Source organism: Talpa occidentalis, unplaced genomic scaffold (assembly GCF_014898055.3).
Source record: "Talpa occidentalis isolate TD23 unplaced genomic scaffold, MPIMG_talOcc4v2.1 talOcc4.5, whole genome shotgun sequence".
Taxonomy (NCBI): Eukaryota; Metazoa; Chordata; class Mammalia; order Eulipotyphla; family Talpidae; genus Talpa; species Talpa occidentalis.
The window spans coordinates 127,299,833-127,321,067 of NW_023604861.1; the positions used below are offsets into that span (position 1 = coordinate 127,299,833).

General features: G+C 38.3%; 1 protein-coding gene and 1 non-coding gene across 10 annotated transcripts in view; both read left to right on the top strand.

Moving 5' to 3' along the window:
- Positions 1 to 21,235, top strand: part of ITSN2 (intersectin 2) — a 107,081-nt gene that overhangs the window by 30,580 nt on the left and 55,266 nt on the right. For all 9 annotated transcript variants that reach the window (XM_054701309.1, XM_037528423.2, XM_054701302.1 and 6 more), the window contains 13 exons: positions 915 to 978; positions 1,773 to 1,936; positions 3,502 to 3,708; positions 3,835 to 3,931; positions 4,773 to 4,912; positions 8,181 to 8,244; positions 9,084 to 9,221; positions 9,634 to 9,719; positions 10,416 to 10,678; positions 11,773 to 11,922; positions 14,253 to 14,393; positions 15,557 to 15,644; positions 21,039 to 21,178. In XM_054701309.1, coding sequence (XP_054557284.1) covers positions 915 to 978; positions 1,773 to 1,936; positions 3,502 to 3,708; positions 3,835 to 3,931; positions 4,773 to 4,912; positions 8,181 to 8,244; positions 9,084 to 9,221; positions 9,634 to 9,719; positions 10,416 to 10,678; positions 11,773 to 11,922; positions 14,253 to 14,393; positions 15,557 to 15,644; positions 21,039 to 21,178 — 1,742 coding nt within the window. The remainder of the gene's footprint in view (positions 1 to 914; positions 979 to 1,772; positions 1,937 to 3,501; positions 3,709 to 3,834; positions 3,932 to 4,772; positions 4,913 to 8,180; positions 8,245 to 9,083; positions 9,222 to 9,633; positions 9,720 to 10,415; positions 10,679 to 11,772; positions 11,923 to 14,252; positions 14,394 to 15,556; positions 15,645 to 21,038; positions 21,179 to 21,235) is intronic.
- LOC119260032 (small nucleolar RNA SNORA2/SNORA34 family) lies at positions 19,257 to 19,393 on the top strand. Its single transcript, XR_005128672.1, has one exon. It is a non-coding gene; the product is annotated as a small nucleolar RNA SNORA2/SNORA34 family (small nucleolar RNA).

Genomic DNA, 21,235 nt, shown 5'->3' on the forward strand with positions numbered 1-21,235 from the left:
TCCTCGTAACTTTTATAGTTTAATGTTTTGTGTGTGTGTGTGTGTGTGTGTGTGTGTAACAGTAGCTCCTGGGACTGGGTATGGGACTGGAATTTGATTACCATACTTAGAAGTTAATCAGAGTCCTGAGATTCCTGGTTGGAGACAGAGGACCTCATCACTAATGGCACAGCTGGCCACATGAGTGTGGGCATGCTTTTGTCTTCTGAGCACCCTCCCTCCTTGCAGGGAGCCCAGAGGACTGCTGCTTGGGGGTAGGGGAGGGAGGGTGGTGGGAGGAAAGGAACACTGAGCTTGGGGAAATCTACCATTTGTTAGCAAGCAGTAAGCAAGCTTGTTCTTTGTCCCAGAGGGAACTATTATCTGGTCTTTAACTGCCAACCCAGTTCTGAAAAATGATCCCAGCAGAGATCAGCGGGAGTCTCCAGTCCTGGCATTTCCAGTAGGACGTGGGGATTGCGGGAGACCCCTGAAGGACTCACTCTCCCCACTAGCTTATATTTTATTTAGAACTGTTTTGGGAATAGCGTTTTTAGCTCTTAAGTTTTATTAAATAAAAATATTATCAATTAAGCCTCCAATTATTGTGGATTAACAAGGTGAAAGAAGTAATCTTTCATCACTGATAGCTAAGTATAGCTTCAGTTGTGACGTTTTTGTTTAAAAAATAAATCTCGTTAAAGTATTATCAGTACCCCTAAATCATAAACAGTATTGTTAACTTACCCCAGTAAAAAAGGTTACCAAAAAATTTAAATTAAAAAATGACTCATATCTGTTTAATATATTTTTTAATGATTGGAATTAAAATTATAAATCAATAACATTATGTACAATTAATGTTGTTATTGCCTATTATTGGAGTAATTCCATCGACTAATCTGTTGCTTGGCTTTTGTTTTTGTTACCTTCAGGTGATCAAGCACGTACCTTTTTCTTACAGTCAGGACTGCCAGCTCCTATCTTAGCTGAAATATGGTAAAGTATTTTCTTTCGTAGGCAAATGGAAATTGTGGCAGAGTGATTTTTCAATTGTTCTTCATAGAGTATTAACATAAAGTTGTTTTTACTTGCAGTCTGTTGTTACTGAGTATTTCTTCAACTTTTCATAAAATAAATTTTATTGAGTAAATGAAAATAGTTGGGGTTTTGTGCTGTAGGACAGATTTCTAATTTCCTTAGTATTTCTAAGGAAGAAAGATATATATGTTGCTATCAAAATAATTCTTTATAATTGGCAGTCTCAAAATCTTATTTTCTGTTAATTTGTAGTTGTTCTATTAATTTTGTCATCTTATAAACTCTTCCTCCTATCTTAAGGAAATTATTCTCTATAAGAGTGCGGGTTTTGTTTTTAAATATATTTACAATAAATACCAGTCCCTGCCCCATCTTTGTTTTTGGTTGGAATATTCCCCTGCCTGGCATAGTGCCAGGAACACAGCAAGCGTTCAATAAATATTTGACACATGAATAAATAAAATTTAGATTGATTTTACTCTTGAATAATTTTTTCCTTCCACACTTGGTGGAATTCATCCCAAAGATCTCTATAGATACTATATAGACCTGGTAGGATTGTATTAGATGCTACTACCTCTTGTCAGAATTTCTTAATGTACAAGATTAGCTTTTTGTTTTATATATATGAATATTTATATACATATATACATATAAGTAAACTAAGAGATGATACACATGTTTTTATTTTATCATTCTTGAAAGTAATGTTGACCCCATGTACCAATCTGTTTACTTTATGGTCCATTTAGGGCTTTATCAGACCTGAACAAGGATGGGAAGATGGATCAGCAGGAGTTCTCCATAGCTATGAAACTCATCAAACTAAAGCTTCAAGGCCAACAGCTGCCCATGGTTCTTCCTCCCATTATGAAGCAGCCTCCTATGTTCTCTCCGTTAATTTCTGCTCGTTTTGGTATGCATTTATTAATTTAATTATCCCATTTGGTACTTAACTTGATTCCTAGGCATAATATTTGAGGGTTAGAAAAGGATTTGTTTGCATAAAATCACAGTCCCTAGACTACAAGTTCATTGTTATGTCTAAGATAAGAAATTATATTTGTTTAAAAATTAAGTTGACTGAGGTGACGTTAGTTTACAGCAATGCATATGTTTTAGGAGTAAGGTCACACCTCTACAAATGTGTGTTATGATACCACAACCACCACCAGAGTCCTAGTAATCCTTCACCATAGTCCGTTGCACCCCCTCCCCACTTTGCTCCCGTGCCCTCTTCTGGTAGCCTCAGTTCTAGCGGCAGATCTCAAGAGTTTTCTTTTGTCCCTTTGCTTTGCTTGCAATAAGAAGTCTTAGACTGCTGTCATAGCTGGCATGCTCCTGGGTACAATTTTCCAGGGATGGTTTTGTATCTTTTGCCCTGACATCTATCTTTGACTTGGGTATAAATTATATGATCTTGTTATAGCTAATCCTAAATACTATTCTTAATTAGTTTTCCTCTATACTCTATATAAAGTAACAGAAAAAAATGTGAACAATTTTAAACTCAATTGAAATGGTTTGATGGGGGGGGGGAGAATTTAAAATTATGCAAAAGTAGAAATTTCTTTATTTTAAAGGTTAATTAGCCAGCTAAATTTAGTGCTATAAGTTGCAGACTTCGTACTAATTAATTTACTTATTCTTCAGAGAATGATGTTTTCCATTAATTTCAATTACCCAATTTCTTATTAATTATATGGGAAAAGCACTCACTGAATGGAACACTCAATGAGTACCTCTATACATCCAAACATGTTTCTTCATTCCAGAGGTTACATCTTAAAATACTACGTTCTTTTACTATTTGATGATCTCTAGAAACAAATACCAAAACCTTGTGTGACCATATTTGTATAGTTTACTTAATATTCCATAGTTAGTAAATGAACAAACAGTCAGCACTTTGTTCCTTTTAAAGAATTATCCTTTAATCTGCAGGTGTGTTGTTTATAAGAAAAGTGAGGTATTTGGTATAGTTTCTTCTTGCAAATAGTGGGTATGCATAAGTGGGTCTCCTAAAACTTTGCTTTTTAAAGTAATTACTCTAGTTAGCACACTTTTTTTGGAGGGGTAGTTCTGGGGAGTGAGTGTGTGTGTTACTGTTCGGTAACTCAATAACACTGTGTTTATTATTCTTACACACAAAAAACACATTTGATGAGGTAATACATTTTCTCTTTGAGGATTCTAATATTTAATTGGAAAAAGTTTTATTTATGATGCTAGAAGAGAATGTTTAACTCCGTAGTAGGCATTCCCTTAATTCACACAGACCAGATTATTGCTATTAAAAGCCATAGTTGACCTTCTTCACTACTGGGTCAAAGCTGCTGTAGTGAATTTTTTGGCTTGATAGTTTTCCCATAGTGTTCCCATAAATATTGGATCTGCTCACTGTATTGTAATCTTGTTTTTTGGCTTGTGTTTTGTTGTCACTTTACTAGCACTGGAGACCGTGTTCTGTTTTGTCTGTAGGAATGGGAAGCATGCCCAACCTGTCCATTCCTCAGTCGCTGCCTCCCGTTGCACCTATAACAACGCCCTTGTCGTCTGCGACTTCAGGGACCACCCTCCCTCCCCTGATGATGCCTGCTCCCCTAGTGCCTTCTGTAAGCACATCTTCTTTACCAAATGGAACAGCAAGTCTCATTCAGCCTTTATCCATTCCTTATTCTTCTTCAAGTAAGTGCTGTAGGTCTGATGAGTTAGTATTTCATATAAAGAAAGAAGCTTTATTTTTGTTCCAATGGACACAAATTTTCTTCAGGCTTTGTAATGTTTCATGCAAACCTTCTTTCTTTGTTTTAGCATTGCCTCATGCGTCATCTTACAGTCTGATGATGGGAGGATTTGGTGGTGCTAGTATACAGAAAGCCCAGTCTCTGATTGATCTAGGATCTAGTAGGTATGAATACATCAAACTGCTGACTTTTTAGGTTTTTAATAGAGCATTTACCAAGTGACTTTTTTTTTTAATCCCTGAGCTTATCCATGTTGTATTTTATAATGGCCAAATGTAAATACTTAAGGTGAATTTACTAGTTATAACTCATATTAAATACATTGTCATTTTACTTTTGAAAAAATTATTTCATATAAACTAAAACTACCCTGCTATATATTTAGTCAGTCAGTATTTTTCCTAAAGGTACATAGTTTTCCTTAAAAAAATATGTGCTTCTGGTGGTGCTGGTTTGAAAATAAAATAAAAATAAAAATATGTGCTTCTGAAAATATCTCATAATCACTGTACTTATTAATCTCTTTATTGAACACTGTTAATTATCTTTTAAATTTCAGAAATCACAAAAGCATCAGTGTTCACTACCCCTCATATAAATCACTATAAAACTGTTTAAGGCAGTGTACAAAGAGTATTAGCTCTGATCCAATTATATCCTAACTTAAACACTCACTGGTCGTGTACCTGTGTTTTCCCTTAACTTCATTGAGCCGTAGTGTTCCTATTTAAAGAGATGGGAACAGTGATGCCTTTTAAGTTTGCTGTGAGATTGTAAATAATCTCTGTAAAGGCCCTCACACACATAGGGGCTGGTTTCTTGATATATGCAAGTTCTATACTGCATATAGTCTTTGCTCTACTAAGAATAAGGTAGTTGCTTAATCTTTTTTGATATCAAATGCAAAACCAATTACTAACATGGATGATATATCTCTGCCTTATAAAATTTAAGTAAATGTATTTTCTTTAGTAACATGAAAACTTTAAATAAATTTTGTTATAGCTCAACTTCCTCAACTGCTTCACTCTCAGGGAACTCGCCCAAGACTGGGACCTCAGAGTGGGCAGTTCCTCAGCCTTCAAGATTAAAATATCGGCAAAAATTTAATAGTCTTGACAAAAGCATGAGTGGATACCTCTCAGGTAAGTGGCATATGGTGCTTAAGAATATGAGAAAATTAAGTTTTTGATAGGAACTTCTGTTGAAGCACTTTTATTTGAATGTGTATTTTGTAGCTCATCTAAAGGTTTAACAGCAAAAAAATATATAGTAGGCATGTAATAAATAGAAATACTGTAAGTTGTATAAGAGTCCAGAGGTAGATATGACTTGATTGCTTCCTCCAAAGTTCTTCCAAACAAGTTGAGCACAGATGTAGCCCCAACTTTTTGGGGAAAAAAGACCTTAAGATCAAATCTTATCCTCCAAGGCAGGGAATGGAGAACCTCAAATGATGAGTATGTGGGACTTTGTCTTAGTTCTCTTTCCTGAGATTCTCTTCCCTAAAAATCTTCTTGCCATGTGAACATTGCTCATTTTTTAGTGCCCCAACCCAAATGTGGCCATAAAACTTGACTTCAGCTCCCATTGGACATTTGATTTCAAACAAGAAATTATCCAGACTTTGTTTATTGAGCATAGTGAAAGAAATATAAACAAACGATAAGGTTCCCATCTCTTAACTTTACCCCTATCCCTTCAGTCAGCAACAAATTACAGTTTAGGGCAGAGTAAAATAAGTATTTAAAAGTGATAGAGCTTTAAAGTTCTAGAGAACTTAGCTTGGGAGATAGTTGTACTGAAGCATCAGATCAAACATCTTGTGGGCAGCAAACATTTAAACTGCATGACAAAATGAAGTTAGGATTTGGACTGATGGAGAATGAAGGAGAATGGGTGACACACAAGAAATCTTAAGAGCAAAAAGTACACAACATGTTTGGTGAATGAAAAGGAGTCTAAATTAGGAGGCTGGGATCTCCGGTGGCGCAGAGGTTGAGCGCTGGGTTGCGAAGCTGCCTGCAGCCTCTGCGGCACGGGTTCGATCCCCGGCTGCTCCTCGGCCACCAGAAGAGGGTCCCACATGGCGCGCAGACCTCTCCTGCCGCCCGCTGCTCCCCATAGCAGTGTACTTCGGTCCTTCTGCCTGCTCTGCTCCCCACTCTGGCTCTGGTGAATTCTCTCATCCTCCCGCGCTTCTGACTGTACCCAGTGCATGTATAAACAAAAACAAACAAACAAATAAATAAATAACATGCCTCTATTAAAAATAAATAAATAAATAAATTAGGAGGCTGGGTCTCTAGATCTGCAGTGGGGCAAGGGAGGAATGTGACTATTGGAATTGACTGGACAAGCAAACAGTTTGATTGGCAGTGTTTTTTCTTCCTTAGTCTGATATATCATAATGATGTGTCTTAAAATTAATGGCATCTTCAAGTCTGTAAAATACAGTTTTCAAACATACTTGAGATTAATGTGATGTCATGATTTCCATCTTTGAAAAAAATGAACTTCTTTGGACCCCACATTTTGCATGAAAAATTTTTTTTCTCAAATTAACAAAAGTGCATTAAAAAGATGAAAACAAATTGTTCATGGACGCTTCATTCAAAGCATCCAAAAAAGGCAACCTAAATGTCCACCAACAGGAAACTGGATAAGTAGAGTAACAAAAATAAATGAAATGAATATGCTACAACCTGAATGCATTTCATTGATAGTATCTTGAGTAAAAGAAGCCTGACACGAAAGGTCTCTATTATGAAAAAGAGGAAGCGTAATTGATGGTAATATAAGTCAGAGTAGCGTGGTTACTCTTCTGGGATGGGGTCATGCATGAACCCTCTGGTGTACGTTCCTTAACTTCTGGAAACATTCCTTAACTTAATATGGGTGTGCATACCTATGTAAAAATTCATCAGGCACTACACTTAAGATTAGTACACTCTGGGTGTACTGCTGACATGCAGTATAAACAAAGGCGGGTTTGTTTTGGAATGTGAATAGCAGCAGTAGCCAATTGTGAGGAAATGATCCCTCGATGTTGCGTTATTTGTATATGTCCTTTTGTATGACAGTTGTGTTGTTTCCAGACAGTGTTAGGACTGTGAGACTCACATGGGTAAAGCAATATGTCCATAGCTAAGGGAAGCATTTTCTTTGAAAAGAGTAGTTGTTTCTGGTGTTTTGACAATGAGTATGTACCCCAGCTTCGTTCAGTGACTCTAGCAACTCGTGGATTTTCTTCCTTTTGTTCTTCCCTTACTTATTCCATGAATACTTATTTAGAGTAATTCATACTTATTTAGAGTAATTCATTGTATCACATATCTGCTGATATCTTTGGATATCAACTTTATTACTTTAGCAAATATTTATTAAGCATCTATGTACCAGGCTTGGGATATCCATTAGTTAATAATGTAATCAGTGTTTTTGTCTACAAAGAACTTAACAATTAGAGGGGGGGGAGACAAATAAGCAGATAGATGTTACATTACAAATTGTGATAGGAGACATGAAGCAATCAGGACATATATTGGATGATATGGTGGAGAGACAGAAAATCTTTCTGAGAAGGTGACATTAAATTGTGATTTACATGGTAAGAAAGATTCAGATATGCAGTGATATAGAATTGTAGGGCTTAATGTTGGCTTGGCTGTGGACACACAGGAGAGGAAAGGGTTGAAGGTGACTTTCTGACTACTGACTTGCACCACTGGACAGTGATGCCATTCAGAGCAAAGGAAAACTCAGGGACAGTGGTTTGGGTGAAGATTATTGGGAAGGAGGTGTGAATGGTGATTGAGAGCATGATTTTATTCGCAATGGGTTTGATATGCCTGTGAAATATGTAGGTAGATATTTTCAGTTGGATTTAGAAGTCTAAACATAGAGTTTTGGGCTGGGGGTGTACATTTGGGAGTCATCAGCCTCTGAGTGCTATCAGTCCATGGAATGGATATGACCATACAGAGAAAGAAACCTAAGGACTCACCCATCCCAAATGCCAACATTTACAGGTCAAAGAGACAAAGGAATGATTGGAGAGATAAGAGAAAAACTGGGAATGTGTGAAGGACCCTGTTCTTGAGGTTGCCCTGGGTTCTGAGCATCTCTACTACTCCGAGTCCAGGGCTCATCTGCGGTCAGGGCAATTACCCTCTGTGCTGTTACCTTTAGTTACTGTGAAAGGACACCTGGAATACTTGATCCCACTGATTCTAGATTTTCAACTCCTTGGGACAGGACAATGTTTGTCATCATTACCTGGCATCAAAACTTTCTGATGTTAAAAGTTCCCAGAATAACAGCAGTATTATTTTTATAGGTATGGCTATTTAGGTTGCATGACTTTGAAAGAGGCTAAAAATTCCTTTTTAATGGTTTTTCCCACCCAATCAGGTTTTCAAGCTAGAAATGCCCTTCTTCAGTCAAATCTGTCTCAAACCCAACTAGCTACTATTTGGTGAGTATGTTTGTTACTTAGGGTTTTTGACTATACATTCTCTATTGTAAGAATGATACTGTTTCTATAAAAAATTACAACTCAAAGATGTTTCATAAAGCAACCATTTGAAAGTTAATGTAACCTTGAAACCAGATAAAATTGTGCAAAATCATATTCTTGAGAATTTGGCATTTAATTATTTTATAAGTAGAACAAATTTGCTTTTCATACAATGCCTTCTGTGGAGAATTAGAGAATATCTCATTTTTAATGTATAGCTAAATATGACTTGATTGGTGAATTAACCATGAAACAACACAAGCCACCTTTTCAGAAAGAATATTTTCCTTCTCTTTCAAAGTTCCTTCCCTCTCTTGTGATAAGAAAATTAGTGGTAAAAAATTGGCTCGCTTTTTCTGTATGTATTTACATTTTGCTGAAATATGTTTATCTAAAAATATGTTTATCCAAATATGTTTATCTGTCATTATTCCTCTTTCAAAAATGAAAAAATGAAAAATTGGGGCCTCCCCTGTGGCGCAGCAGGTTGAGCACCACTCTGTGAAGCTGTCCACAGCCTCATTAGCGCGGGTTCGATTCTCGGCCGGCCAGGGAGAAACCCACATGGAGCAGCAGATCTCTCCTGCCTTGCCCACTGCTGCTTCTGTCCTTCTGCCTGTTCTGCTCCCCACTCTGTCTCTGGTGAATTCTCTCACCCTCCCGCGCCTCTGACATTTACCCCAGTTCTTGTATACATAAATAAATAAATCTTAAAAAAAAAAATGAAAAATTGAACTCTTCTGAATATATTTTAATCAAGTAGACTTTCTAAGTTGGGACTTTTCCAATTTCTTCAGGACCCTGGCAGACATAGATGGGGATGGACAACTAAGAGCTGAAGAGTTTATCCTTGCGATGCACCTCACTGATATGGCCAAGGCTGGACAGCCACTGCCACTGACCTTACCTCCCGAGCTGGTCCCTCCATCCTTCAGGTGAGTGAGTCTGGAGGTGAGGAAGTGTGACTTTATCCCTTGACAGACTGAATTTTTACTTTGAGGCCTCTATTAACTACTGACACTGCCATTTGATTTTGATATTTAATGATTTACAACGGGAACGAGTCCATATTAGGAGTAGGTGTGTTTTTAGACAAGGAATGTGATGACCAAAGGAATTTAAAAAATAAATTTAGCCAAGAATAGCAATTAGCTGAAAAATGATTTGAATTCAAATCTCTCTGGCTTGACAACTGCTATGCACTATAAATGCAGACCATATTGTGTTTTAAATATCTTTAATACTAAATTCCAAATATTAAATTGTTCTAATCAGTGGTAGTCTGTATAATCTAGTCTAAATATTCCCAGACTGCAGGTTGTTAAATTTGTCATTTGCTTTTCTTAGAGGAGGAAAGCAAATTGATTCTATTAATGGAACTCTGTCTTCATATCAGAAAATACAAGAAGAGGAACCTCAGAAAAAATTACCAGGTAACACTGAATTTCTAAGAGATACTTTTATAGTGATTTTTCTTAAATTTTACATGAAATGTAAGTAAATATTTAGGGTTTGTGTGTTTTTAATATTTTATATAAAATGAGAAAACCATTTAATGGTTGCGAGGGTTCTAATCATCATTAAGAACGTAAAATTAAGAGAAGTCAAAATTGAGAAGAGTATATAGGAGAAAGGGACAGTGTGAGTATTTGGCAAGAGTGTAGATATTAGACATCCTAGTAAAAGTGTTTCTCCCACTTTAGGAGAAATATATTAGAACATGCCCTGTAATAAAATCTCTAGCTTTAAAAAAATGTTTATGTATTGGTTGAAAACATATGTATGTAGATGTTTAAAATATTAAAGTTAAAGGCTTATCAAAAATATCCAATGTGTAGTCACACAGCTTTGATGATCCTTAAAGAAAATTTCTGAGAATTATTTTTTTATTGGCAGGAATAGTAAAATCATTTCTCACTTGGGTGGATTCAAGCTTCGAAATTTATTTTCTAAAAAGGAACAATTTAGAAAACTAAATATTTTAGTATTGACATTTGTTTTACTTTTCCTTGAAAATGTCCAGAGTAGTAGCCCTCAGATGAAGGCCAGGTGCGAGGGTGTTGACTAGATTCCAGGTTCTGTTGGCTCTTAGCGTGTGAGGATGCTTATGGTGCGTGTACCCCATTTAGTCACCTTCGAGGACAAGCGCAAAGCCAACTATGAGCGAGGGAACATGGAACTGGAGAAGCGCCGCCAAGCCCTGATGGAGCAGCAGCAGAGGGAGGCGGAGCGGAAGGCCCAGAAAGAAAAGGAAGAGTGGGAACGGAAGCAGCGAGAATTACAAGAGCAAGAATGGAAGAAACAACTCGAATTAGAAAAACGCTTGGAGAAGCAGAGAGAATTGGAAAGACAACGGGAAGAAGAAAGGAGAAAAGAGATAGAAAGACGAGAGGTTATTTCTAAATTATTTCCTAAGAAAAATCGTTACCTTTAACCGTGACTATATCTCATTTGATTTAAGAAATGGTTATTGTGTCTTTTCCTCTGTGTCATTCATTCACTCTTACACAAATCTTCCTTCCCTTGTGGCGGGAAGAAGGCCCTTGTTTAGAAGGGATAGGTTTTGGGGCCAGTACTGTAGAGAAGACATTTCTGCAGCTAACATCAGTCGAAGAAGGATTGGTTGCAAAGCTGAGTTGAGTGAGGAGCTAAAGTTGGTGAGCCAGAGGAGGGAATGAATCCCTCTGAGCAGGTCACTGAACAGAAGTTCAGGGTCCAGATTAAGAGATGGAATTGGAGATGGAAAGATGAGAGTCAGGCGTTGGAGGTGGAGAGGCAAATCAAGAGAGTAGGCGTGGGGGCCTCCCCGGTGGCGCAGCGGTTGAGCGCTGGGTTGCAAAGCTGCCCGTAGCCTCTGCGGTGCCGGTTCGATCCCCAGCTGCTCCCCGGCCACTGGAGGAGGGTCCCACATGGCGCGCAGACCTCTCCTGCCGCCCACTGCTCCCCTCAGCAGTGTACTTCGGTCCTTCTGCCTGCTCTGCTCCCCGCTCTGGCTCTGGTGAATTCTCTCACCCTCCCACGCTTCTGACTGTACCCAGTGCTTGTATAAATAAATAAATAAATCTTTAACAAAAAAAAGAGAGAGTAGGCTTGGGCAGTGGTATGTGGGGTCTCCAGGAGGACCAGCTGTGCTTCAAAGTGCTCTGGATGGAGCACAGTAAATTGCAGCACACTGAAATAGTGCACAAATATCAGAATGAAGGTGTAATCATTCCTGTTAGCATTTATATTGATGAAATCAGCCCTTTGCTTATTAAGAGAAAAGTAACAGCAACAAGAGAATGGTTCTGAGAAACAATCAAAAAGGCTGGTGGATAAAGTTGCTTTGTGGAAGTCTTTAGTCTAGGCCCACTGATCAAACTAGAACTGCCAGTTACCCGTAGGCACTCAGGTTCAACTCTGCCTCACCTTTATCTTTGTCATCCCTGCCTGAAAATAATGAATTATGCAAAATTGTTCATTTAAAAATTAATTCATTATTTTCAGGCAGCAAAACAGGAACTTGAACGGCAGCGCCGGTTAGAATGGGAGAGGATTCGTCGGCAGGAGCTTCTCAATCAAAGGAATAGAGAACAGGAAGAAATTGTGAGGTTAAAATCTAAAAAGAAGAGTCTTCATCTCGAGTTGGAAGTATTGGTATGGCTAAAATTTAAGTGAAATTTATCCAAATGATGTTACCTATTGAAAAATGTCACTGTTTTTAAAACCTGCCTTGTAAATATGTTTTACTGTATTATGTATTTATATTTTTATATTTGCTTTTTAACTATTAGGTTCGGAAAAGTCATGACTTATCTTTTTCTATGTTTTTCAAACATAAAGGCATCATGACTTTTCAGACAACCCAGTAACAGTCTTGACAGTACAGTTCATTGAAAAAAGATAGTGACTGAAGATGCTGAGAATTCTGTTGTGGTCTCAGCTGAGATGCCAATAAGCTACGCACCCTTGGACAAGACACTTCCCTCTTCTATGCCTCCCTTTGCCCAACAGTAAAATAAAGGGTTGCACTAGTTTATAGTTTTCAGTTTTCTCTGGAAGATGATCTACAGAAAGATAACCAGAAGGTAGAGAGGAAGTCCTGGTGGCAAGACATTGCTCTCCTCTCCCCTGTTCTTCCCATGCCTCCGCGCATACAAGCTGTAGTTCTTTTCATGTTTATCTGCTCTATGTATGAGGGTTTTATACTTACATTTATTTGCAAAAAAGCATTCTGTTGCTAAAAAGAAAAAAATGATTTGAAACTGCTGACCCAAATGATCTCATATCACAGCAGGACTGTGGTTCTTTCTTTTTTTTAATACTTCAGAGGCATTTTATTATTTTTTTCCACACTTTTGTGCCATGATGCATAGGGAGTGGCTCCCAGCAGCTCAGCCTCCTTTCCAGCAGTCTCACACCATGTGCTGCTCTGGGTGGGGCAGGCTGGCGCTCCAGTGGAACCCAAGCAACTTTCTCTCTGGCTTCCTTTTTTTCTGACCATTTTGTTTTACACATTTCAGGAAGCTATTAAGTTCTTAGATGCTTAATATGCTCAATGGGAATGTTAGTTCTCTTGGCAAGATTCTTGCCCTTTACTTGTTTGTTTCCACCAATGCCAGCTGCATGCTGGGTAACATAATTACATCTTCAGTTTTGCCATGGTAACACATGTGGGGCATTCCCTCTTGAACAATGCCCATCCCCTTGACGTCTGCAGTGTCACCTTTCTTGTAGATTCACACATTCAGCTCTATGTTTCTTGAAAGGCCTAGAGAACATATAGCCGGGATCTCCCCTCTCTCCACTTGTGTTGGTCATTTTGGCAATTTACTGGACGATGCACCAAGCCATAGCATAGATTAATGTGCAGAGTATGGAAAAGCTCCAGAGCCTTCAGCATATTTATAGATGCTAGAGATAACAGCAAACTATAGGGTGAAACAGTGTTTTCCTGTTAGCATGGATTTCTCAAATATGAAACATTCTTTTCGGTAATAACTTCCATTATCAGGGATTTTTAGCCAGGAATCTCCTTTATCTTCACCCCACTGTATTAGCTTGCCAAGGCTACAGTAGCAAAATACCAAAGACTTGGTAGCTGAACCAGCAGAAACTCATTTTCTCACAGTTCTTGAGGCTGGAATTCCAAGATCAAGGTGTCAGCAGCTTTGGTTTCTTCTGAGTCTGCTCCCCTAAGTTTGCACATAGCCACCTTCTTGCTGTGGCCATTCCTGTGTGTGCTCCTTGAGCGCTTCCTCTCTTCTAGTAAGAATACCAGTCAGACTGGATTAGGAGCCACCCCTAGGACCTCATGTAAAGACCCTATCTCCAAATGCATCACCTTTGAGCTCCTGGGGTTAGGACAGCAACATGTAATTGGGGTGGTGGGGTACATTTAGCCTTTAACACTTCACCCCATCCTTCTTATCCCCTTTGAGCCTCTCTACTGTCTGTCTGGGTTCCCCCGCCCCCCCCCCCCATATCTCACAAGAAGAAGTAAGAAATATTTGTATAGAAGAGAACTGTGCCAGAAAGTCCCTCCTGTACACTAGCAGAAATTAGACAGCAGCAGTGAGGGTAGAAATAGAACTCAGGGAAGGTAATGCGAACTATTCCGTGCAAACGTTTACTCGTCCTATTACTCTTTGAAACCTCAAAGTCTTTGAAGTCTCTATTTTAATATTAGATGTGAAGGCCTAAATGCTGACTTCAGAAACAAATTCAGTGTGTTATTGCTTTCTCATCTTAATCCATAAGCTCTTTGAGCTCTAAGAATAGTATCTCCTGCTAATAACTCTCTTAAGTTAGCAGATACAACTCTAAAGCATATAAGTATATGCATATATAAAGCATGTAAATTTTAAACATTTATCTCAGATTAAGCATAAGTGATAAAGGACATTTAAATAGAAATATTATTGTCCTGATAGGAACATTTCCTAGCAGCTGTTTATGTTACCTTGTGTTCTGTGCTCTTCCTATAGAATGGAAAACACCAACAAGTCTCAGGCCGACTACAAGACGTGCGGCTCAGAAAGCAAACTCAAAAGACTGAGCTGGAAGTTTTGGATAAGCAGTGTGACCTGGAAATTATGGAAATCAAGCAACTCCAACAAGAACTTCAGGTAAGTTCTTTGCAGCTGGATTGTCCTTAAGCACTAGCAGTTATTAATAATGATAATTAATAATTCTTCCTGGGGCCTCCCCTGGTGGTGCAGCGGTTGAGCGCTGCGCTGGGCTGCGAAGCTGTGCACAGCCTCAGCAGCGCCGATTTGATCCCCGGCCGCCAGGTGAGGGTCCCACATGGCGTGCAGACCTCTCCTGCCACCTGCTGCTCCCCTCAGCAGTGTACTTTGTCACTCTGCCTATTCTGCTCTCCACTCTGGCTCTGGTGAATTCTCTCACCCTCCTGCGCTTCTGACTGTACCCAGTGCTTGTATGAATAAATAAATAAATCTTAAAAAAAAATACTGGGAAAAAAATAATTCTTCCTAATGGAGTGGATTTTGCTATTGGGGTCATGAACCCCTTTGAATTTCTGATTTGACCTCCTTCCTAGAAGAATGTAAATGTATACAACCTTGGGTACCTATTAGGAATCCCACAGACGCCCCGACATTCTGCTCCACAGCTGGGGTTAAGTTCTACCTAGTATTTTCCAAATGGACGTTTATCACTTTGAGTTTTAAGTTTTCTATAAATATTTGTCTGTATGTCTGCCTGTACATTAAACTAAGGTTATTGCTACTACTTTTGGGAAATTTTGACTTCTCTGGAGTCTTCTCAGCAAATTTCTCTTTCTGTATGAACCAAAGCTTTGTCACTTTGTCACAATAGATACAGACAAAGGTCAAATAACATTTCCTATATGCGGTTGAAACATGCTCCCTAGTTGTCCCTGAGTCTTCAGTCCCTCTCTGATACACACGTTGACCCTGGAGGGTGGCAGCCTGCTCACCTTTGTACTCAGTGCTGGTACCGGGGGCTCCTCTGAGCCTGTGCCTGTGTGTTCCTGTGTTTTCAGTGCTCAGAAAATTGTAAAGCTTTTAGACACACTCCCATTAACAAAGGCTTTCTTCACCACCTTTTAATTTCTACCTGTCATTCATAAATGGATTTATGTGTTTAAAATTGTGCATAACTCCATTCTAGTTTATTCATAAGTTGTAAGCTTATGAATGTTATCCCTATACTGCTTCAAGAGTGATTAAATTATATTTTTAAGTTTTCAGAAAGTTTGTACATATTGCAGAGTTTTAATCAGGCACTACTTTTTCTTTTTTGTAAGGAATATCAAAATAAGCTTATCTATTTGGTACCTGAGAAGCAATTATTAAATGAAAGAATTAAAAACATGCAGCTTGGTAATACACCAGGTAAGTCTCCAAGGTTTGTTTCACCTCTTCTGTTATTTTCTGAGGGAATGTATCAGTCGTGTCCGGTTACTTTTTAAAATACCACTATTGTGTTAGACCTTTTTTTGGTCTGTAGTTAAAAATTTCAAAAATGAGGGCCTCCCTGGTGGCGCAGGCGGTTGAGCGCAGTGCTGTGAAGCTGTCCGCAGCTTCTGCAGTGCTGGTTCGTTCCCCGCCTGCCGCAGAGATGCCCACATGGTGAGGCAGACCTCTCCTGTCTCGCCTGCTATTCCCCTCAGCAGTGTATTTCAGTCGTCTGCCTATTCTGTTCCCCACTCTGTCTCTGGTGAATCCTCTCATCCTCCTGCACCTCTGGCCTGTACCCTGGTTCTTGTATAAATTAAAAAAAAATAAATTTTTTTTAAAAAAATTCAAAAATGGAAGATACCACATGCAATGGAGCACTTTTAGTAATTAAAAATTAAATAAACATAACAGTAATAATTGTGGCATCCCTCATTTCTTGATAACATTTTTATTTATGTATTTCAAATATCAGTCAACTGATTTGTTTGACTACAGGCAAACAAGATGTAGGTCTGGGGCCTCCCCTGGTGGTGCAGCGGTTGAGCACTGGGCTGTGAAGCTGCCCGCAGCCTCTGCCGCACGGGTTCCATCCCTGGCTGCTCCCCGGCCGCCAGAGGAGGGTCCCACATAGCACACAGACCTCTCCTGCTGCCTGCTGCTCCCCTCAGCAATGTACTTCGGTCCTTCTACCTGTTCTGCTCCCCGCTCTGGCTCTGGTGAATTCTCTCACCCTCCCATGCTTCTGACCATACCCAGTGCTTGTGTAAATAAATAAATAAATCTTAAAAAAAAAAAAAAAAGAATAGTACACAGGCTTAACCCTTAAAAAAAAAGATGTAAGTCTGACTCTCGCATAAGACCATATGCACATTTGGCAAAATCCTGCACTAACCATAAAGCACAGTTACTGTAGGGCCAAACCAGTAGGGTTCTGGGGTGCTAATGTACACCTTGATCAGTATGTCCTTCCCAGACCTTTTTATTCTCTAATTCCATGATTTGTAGAAAGCATTTTACCATCTTGGCCCTCTGATACCTGTGGAACAAAACATTCCAAGATAATCAGTGGGAATGTAACACCTTATTGGTTCAAGTCCCAACCAGAAAGCTTTAAGAAAAAAAAAAAAAAAAGGAAAGAAAAAGAAACAAACCTCTTTATGTTGGATAGCAACACAGAGGAAACGTTTATTTAAAGAATCTGCAAAGGGGCCTCCCTGGTGGCGCAAGACGTAAGATGCAACCTATGAAGCTGTCCGCATCCACTGCACCACGAGTTCAATCCCTGAGCAGGAAGCTACCCACATGGCGCAGCAGACCTCTCCTGTCTTGCCCGCTGCTCCCCTCAGCAGTGTATTTTAGTCGATCTGCCTATTTTGCTCCCCACTCTCTCTGGTGAATCCTCTCGCCTCCCCCATACACACCTCTGGCCTGTACCCCAGTTCTTCTATGTATAAATAAATAAATCTTTTAAAAATAAATAAAGTATCTGCAAAGGTTGTGTTAGAACTACCTAAAATTTCTAAATGTCTCCCAATGAGTATCAGTCTTTTCATCCTAGGAGTCTTTATTACACTTTCGGCTGTTTAGGAGGTCTAAGAAATAACATCTCCTTCTTTTGTCCAAATATGAAACAAATTGAGAAGTCAGACGAAGGAGCAACACATAATGAGAGATCAAGTATCATCATTTTATTTATGAACAACCTGGACTCCATGGCTTATCTATGAACAGAGCAGCTGCACCCATGGGTCACTTGCCACATGAGCACAGCAAGACACAGATTCTCTTTGGGGCACTTCAAGGTTGAGTCTGTGTATGAGCAGGTCTTTATCTTGAGCACAGCAGGAAGTGAATGGTTGGAAAGAACTGGGAATGTTGTGGTAGTAAAGGGCCCTTTCCATGGGAGAAACATCGCAGAATAGAAAAATGAGCCTGTTCACTACTCTTGCTGTAATGTCCGCCACCTCCCACTGGTGATGTGATCTGTCCGTATTTCTTCTCAGTCTTCCTTGCACTTAGTTCTTTTCTTGACTGTTCAGAATATATCAGTCCCCCGCCCCTCCACAGACATTCCAGGGCAGCATGTCCAGCCCTCCCGGTCTGTGCAGTGGAGAGAGGAGATCATCGTGCCCGTCATTACTCTTAGCATTTGGTCTCCTTGGGGACCCAATAGAACTACTTTCTCTGTGAAACATGATCTCATTTAACACTTATCTACTGATAATTCACCTGGCTGGTTGGTTGCTATATAGTTCAGAATAGGAAGCTTTTGTTTGAAATGCGCACTCCCTTAGATGACGCTCTGTCACAGCTACCACTTAAATTGCCAACCATGTGCCAAGCACTATGCTCAGCAGTTTTTGTATACTATTTCCTTTAATCTGTATAACAGACCTGTGGAGTTGTTGTTACTGCCATTGCATAACTCGGGAAAACTGAGGCTTAGAGAGATCAAGTAGCTGCCTGAGATGGTGGTTCCCAAATTGTCTTGTCTCATGCTGACACTGCACTGCCTTGCCTTTCAGTTGCTTTACACAGGGCACAACTTTATGCTATCATCTTATTTGATATTAAAATGTCCATTAATAAATGATGATCAATTTGAAGAACACTATGATTGAATATTCTTTTGCTATTATTTTTTCACATTGCTTATCTTCCAGTTTAGCGAGACTCTAAACTACTTGAGGACAGAACCTCTGCCTTAACCTTCTTTGTATAACATGCCACAGACAACAGTGCAGTGCCTTGCATATAGGAGATGTGTAATGATTAAATATTTGTTGAAATGTTGGAAAACTGTTAGATTATAAGAGAATTTAGCAAAGTGCCTAAATACAAAGTCAGCATATAAAAATTAGTCACTTTACTATATATCAAAGATATTTAATCAGAAAGTATCATGGATACTCTTCTTTATTCTGAATAAAGAAGAAATGTACAGCTCCAAAATTCTACTGGTAGACATAATTGATTCCTGGTTAAGCAGATATATATTATGTCTATTATGTCTCTGAATGAACTAGCTCAAATACTGTGAAGATGTCAGTTCTTTATTAATTCATCTGTATATTAAGTTCTTCTATTCAGTTTTCTTTAAATGAAGCTTGGCAAGATAATTCACAAGTTCACCTACAAGAGAAAATGTGTAAAATTAAGTAAGATTTGAAAAAAAAACATTGGTTGGGGAAGAGACTGGCTCTCTCAGATATCAAAACATGAGTTATGTAAGCTCTAGTCCTTAAAATAATGTGTTATTGATCAGAAATAGAAACAAAGAACAATAGGATTGAATAGAGTCTACAAGCAGGCCAGTGTATTTATAGCAATTTATGTACAGAAATAAATTCTAGGTAAAATAAGACAATAAACATAAAAAAACTGAAAATAAAATACATAGAAAAAAATTTTATAGTCTTGGTATGAGGAAAGTCTTTTCAAACAAGTCATAGATTTATGGAGGAAAATATTTACATATTTGTTGACATAAAAATGAAAAGCCTTTCCGTGATGAAAGAATCATAAGCAATTAAAATTTAAAGTACATTGGCCCTGAATCAAGACGAACAGTTTGCTGAAGCTGTTGATTTCAAGCAGGAGCCTAAAGAAATGTCTTTTTATGGTCTGTTGGCCATTCTAGAACTTAGGAAATGTAATGGTCAATTCATTAGAAAGAAACATTTGAGTGATTGGTGGGAGATAAGGACTGATATTTATTTGCTATTGACTAAACTGGGATTCCAAAATACAGAGATCCTTGTTAAATTGTTCACTAGAATTATAATACTGTTAGATCCAGTTATTAATTTTTTTTTATGCAGACAATTGAATGACCCTGAGCTGTGAATTTCCTTTAAGTATAATCCTTCTGTATGATCAGGGCCCTAACTTGAACATTTGAGTTGGAAATTATGGGACGATTACCATCGCTCAGTTAATTTTGCACCATGACATCTCGTAAATCTGCTATGGGACTATATTTTACTCCTGGGCTACAAAACTTTTTTGAGTTGTTTGTTGAATTGTGAAAGTGCGTCTTTATTATGGACATTGATTAAGAAAGTTATTTTCACAGTAAAAGCACTTGTTAAATATGATGATCTTCATAATATGAAAGGCATAAATATTTCCAAATACTGGGAAGTAAAACATTTTCTTTAATAGGAAGAGGAGAACAACCTTCTCTATATTTTGAAAGGGAAACTGGTTCTATAATTGTTTATAAACTATTAAATATTTATAGCTATTGCCAATTTAAATGTCCGGTAAAGGATTACTATCCTTAATATGTCAAATGTTTGATTATCAGAGTAATTAAAAACTAAAGATAAATGCTCAAAACATAGTTTGGCAGAGGTTTTGGACAGATTTAAAAGAAGTTGCTAATAGTTGAAAAGTATTTGAATACATTATACATAGATGAGATAGGAAATAAAACAAGGAGCTTATTTAACCTGTAAATTTGATTCTTACATAGCGAATGAGTGAGAGTGAATTTTACGAGTCAGTGAGAGTGTGGGGAAATTTCATACTGCTAGTGGGAATATAAAGGACAAGCGTCTTAAAAGGCAATTTGGCAATATTCATATTTAATATAGTGTTGCTTTGGAATTTATTTTAAGGAGATAATCAGTTGCTTATCTTGTTTTTATGTAAAATTCATCCAATTGGAGACATTAAAATTTTCAAAGGTAGGGCCTTCCTGGTGGTACAGTGGGTTGAGCACAGTGCTGTGGGGCTGTCTGTAGCCTCTACAGCACGGGTTCGATTCCCAGTCGGCCAGGGAGATACCCACATGGCGTGGCAGACCTCTCCTGTCTCCCCCACTGTCTCCTCAGCAGTGTTTTCAGTCATCTGCCTTTTCTGCTCCCCGCTCTGTCTCTGGTGAATTCTGTCACCCTCCTGTGACTCTAGCCTGTACCCCAGTTCTTATATAAATAAATAAATCTTTTAAAATTTTTTTTCAAAGATAGGGAATGGAGAAGAGAATTATGAGAGTAATATGGAAGTTGTTTAGGCATTAAACAATTAACAGAACTTAAGTGACAGAAGAAGGTGGTAGTGACAAAAATAGCATGTGAAATTCTGTACAGTATATTTTAATTTCATGGCTCTAAATACTGGGAAGAAATGTAACAGAAATGTGACTATTTTTGGATGGTGGTGTTAAGGGTTAGCTGGAAAAGAGAAACAACCACTGGTTTGTTTCTTTTCATCAGGTCTCAACACCTATGTAAGTCCTTCCTCTTTTTCTATTTTTACCAATTTGATCAGACAGTAATGACATAGGAATTTATACCAAATGTAAATTTTCTGTTTATATTTCAGATTTGGGGATCGGTTTACTTCATAAAAAATCTGTAGAAAAAGAAGAATTATGCCAAAGACTTAAAGAACAGTTAGATGCTCTTGAAAAAGAAACTGCAGCTAAGCTCTCTGAAATGGATTCATTTAACAATCAACTGAAGGTATTTGTCTCCTATTAAATTCATTTTTAGTTTGCTGTCTTCTTACCTTCCTTATTT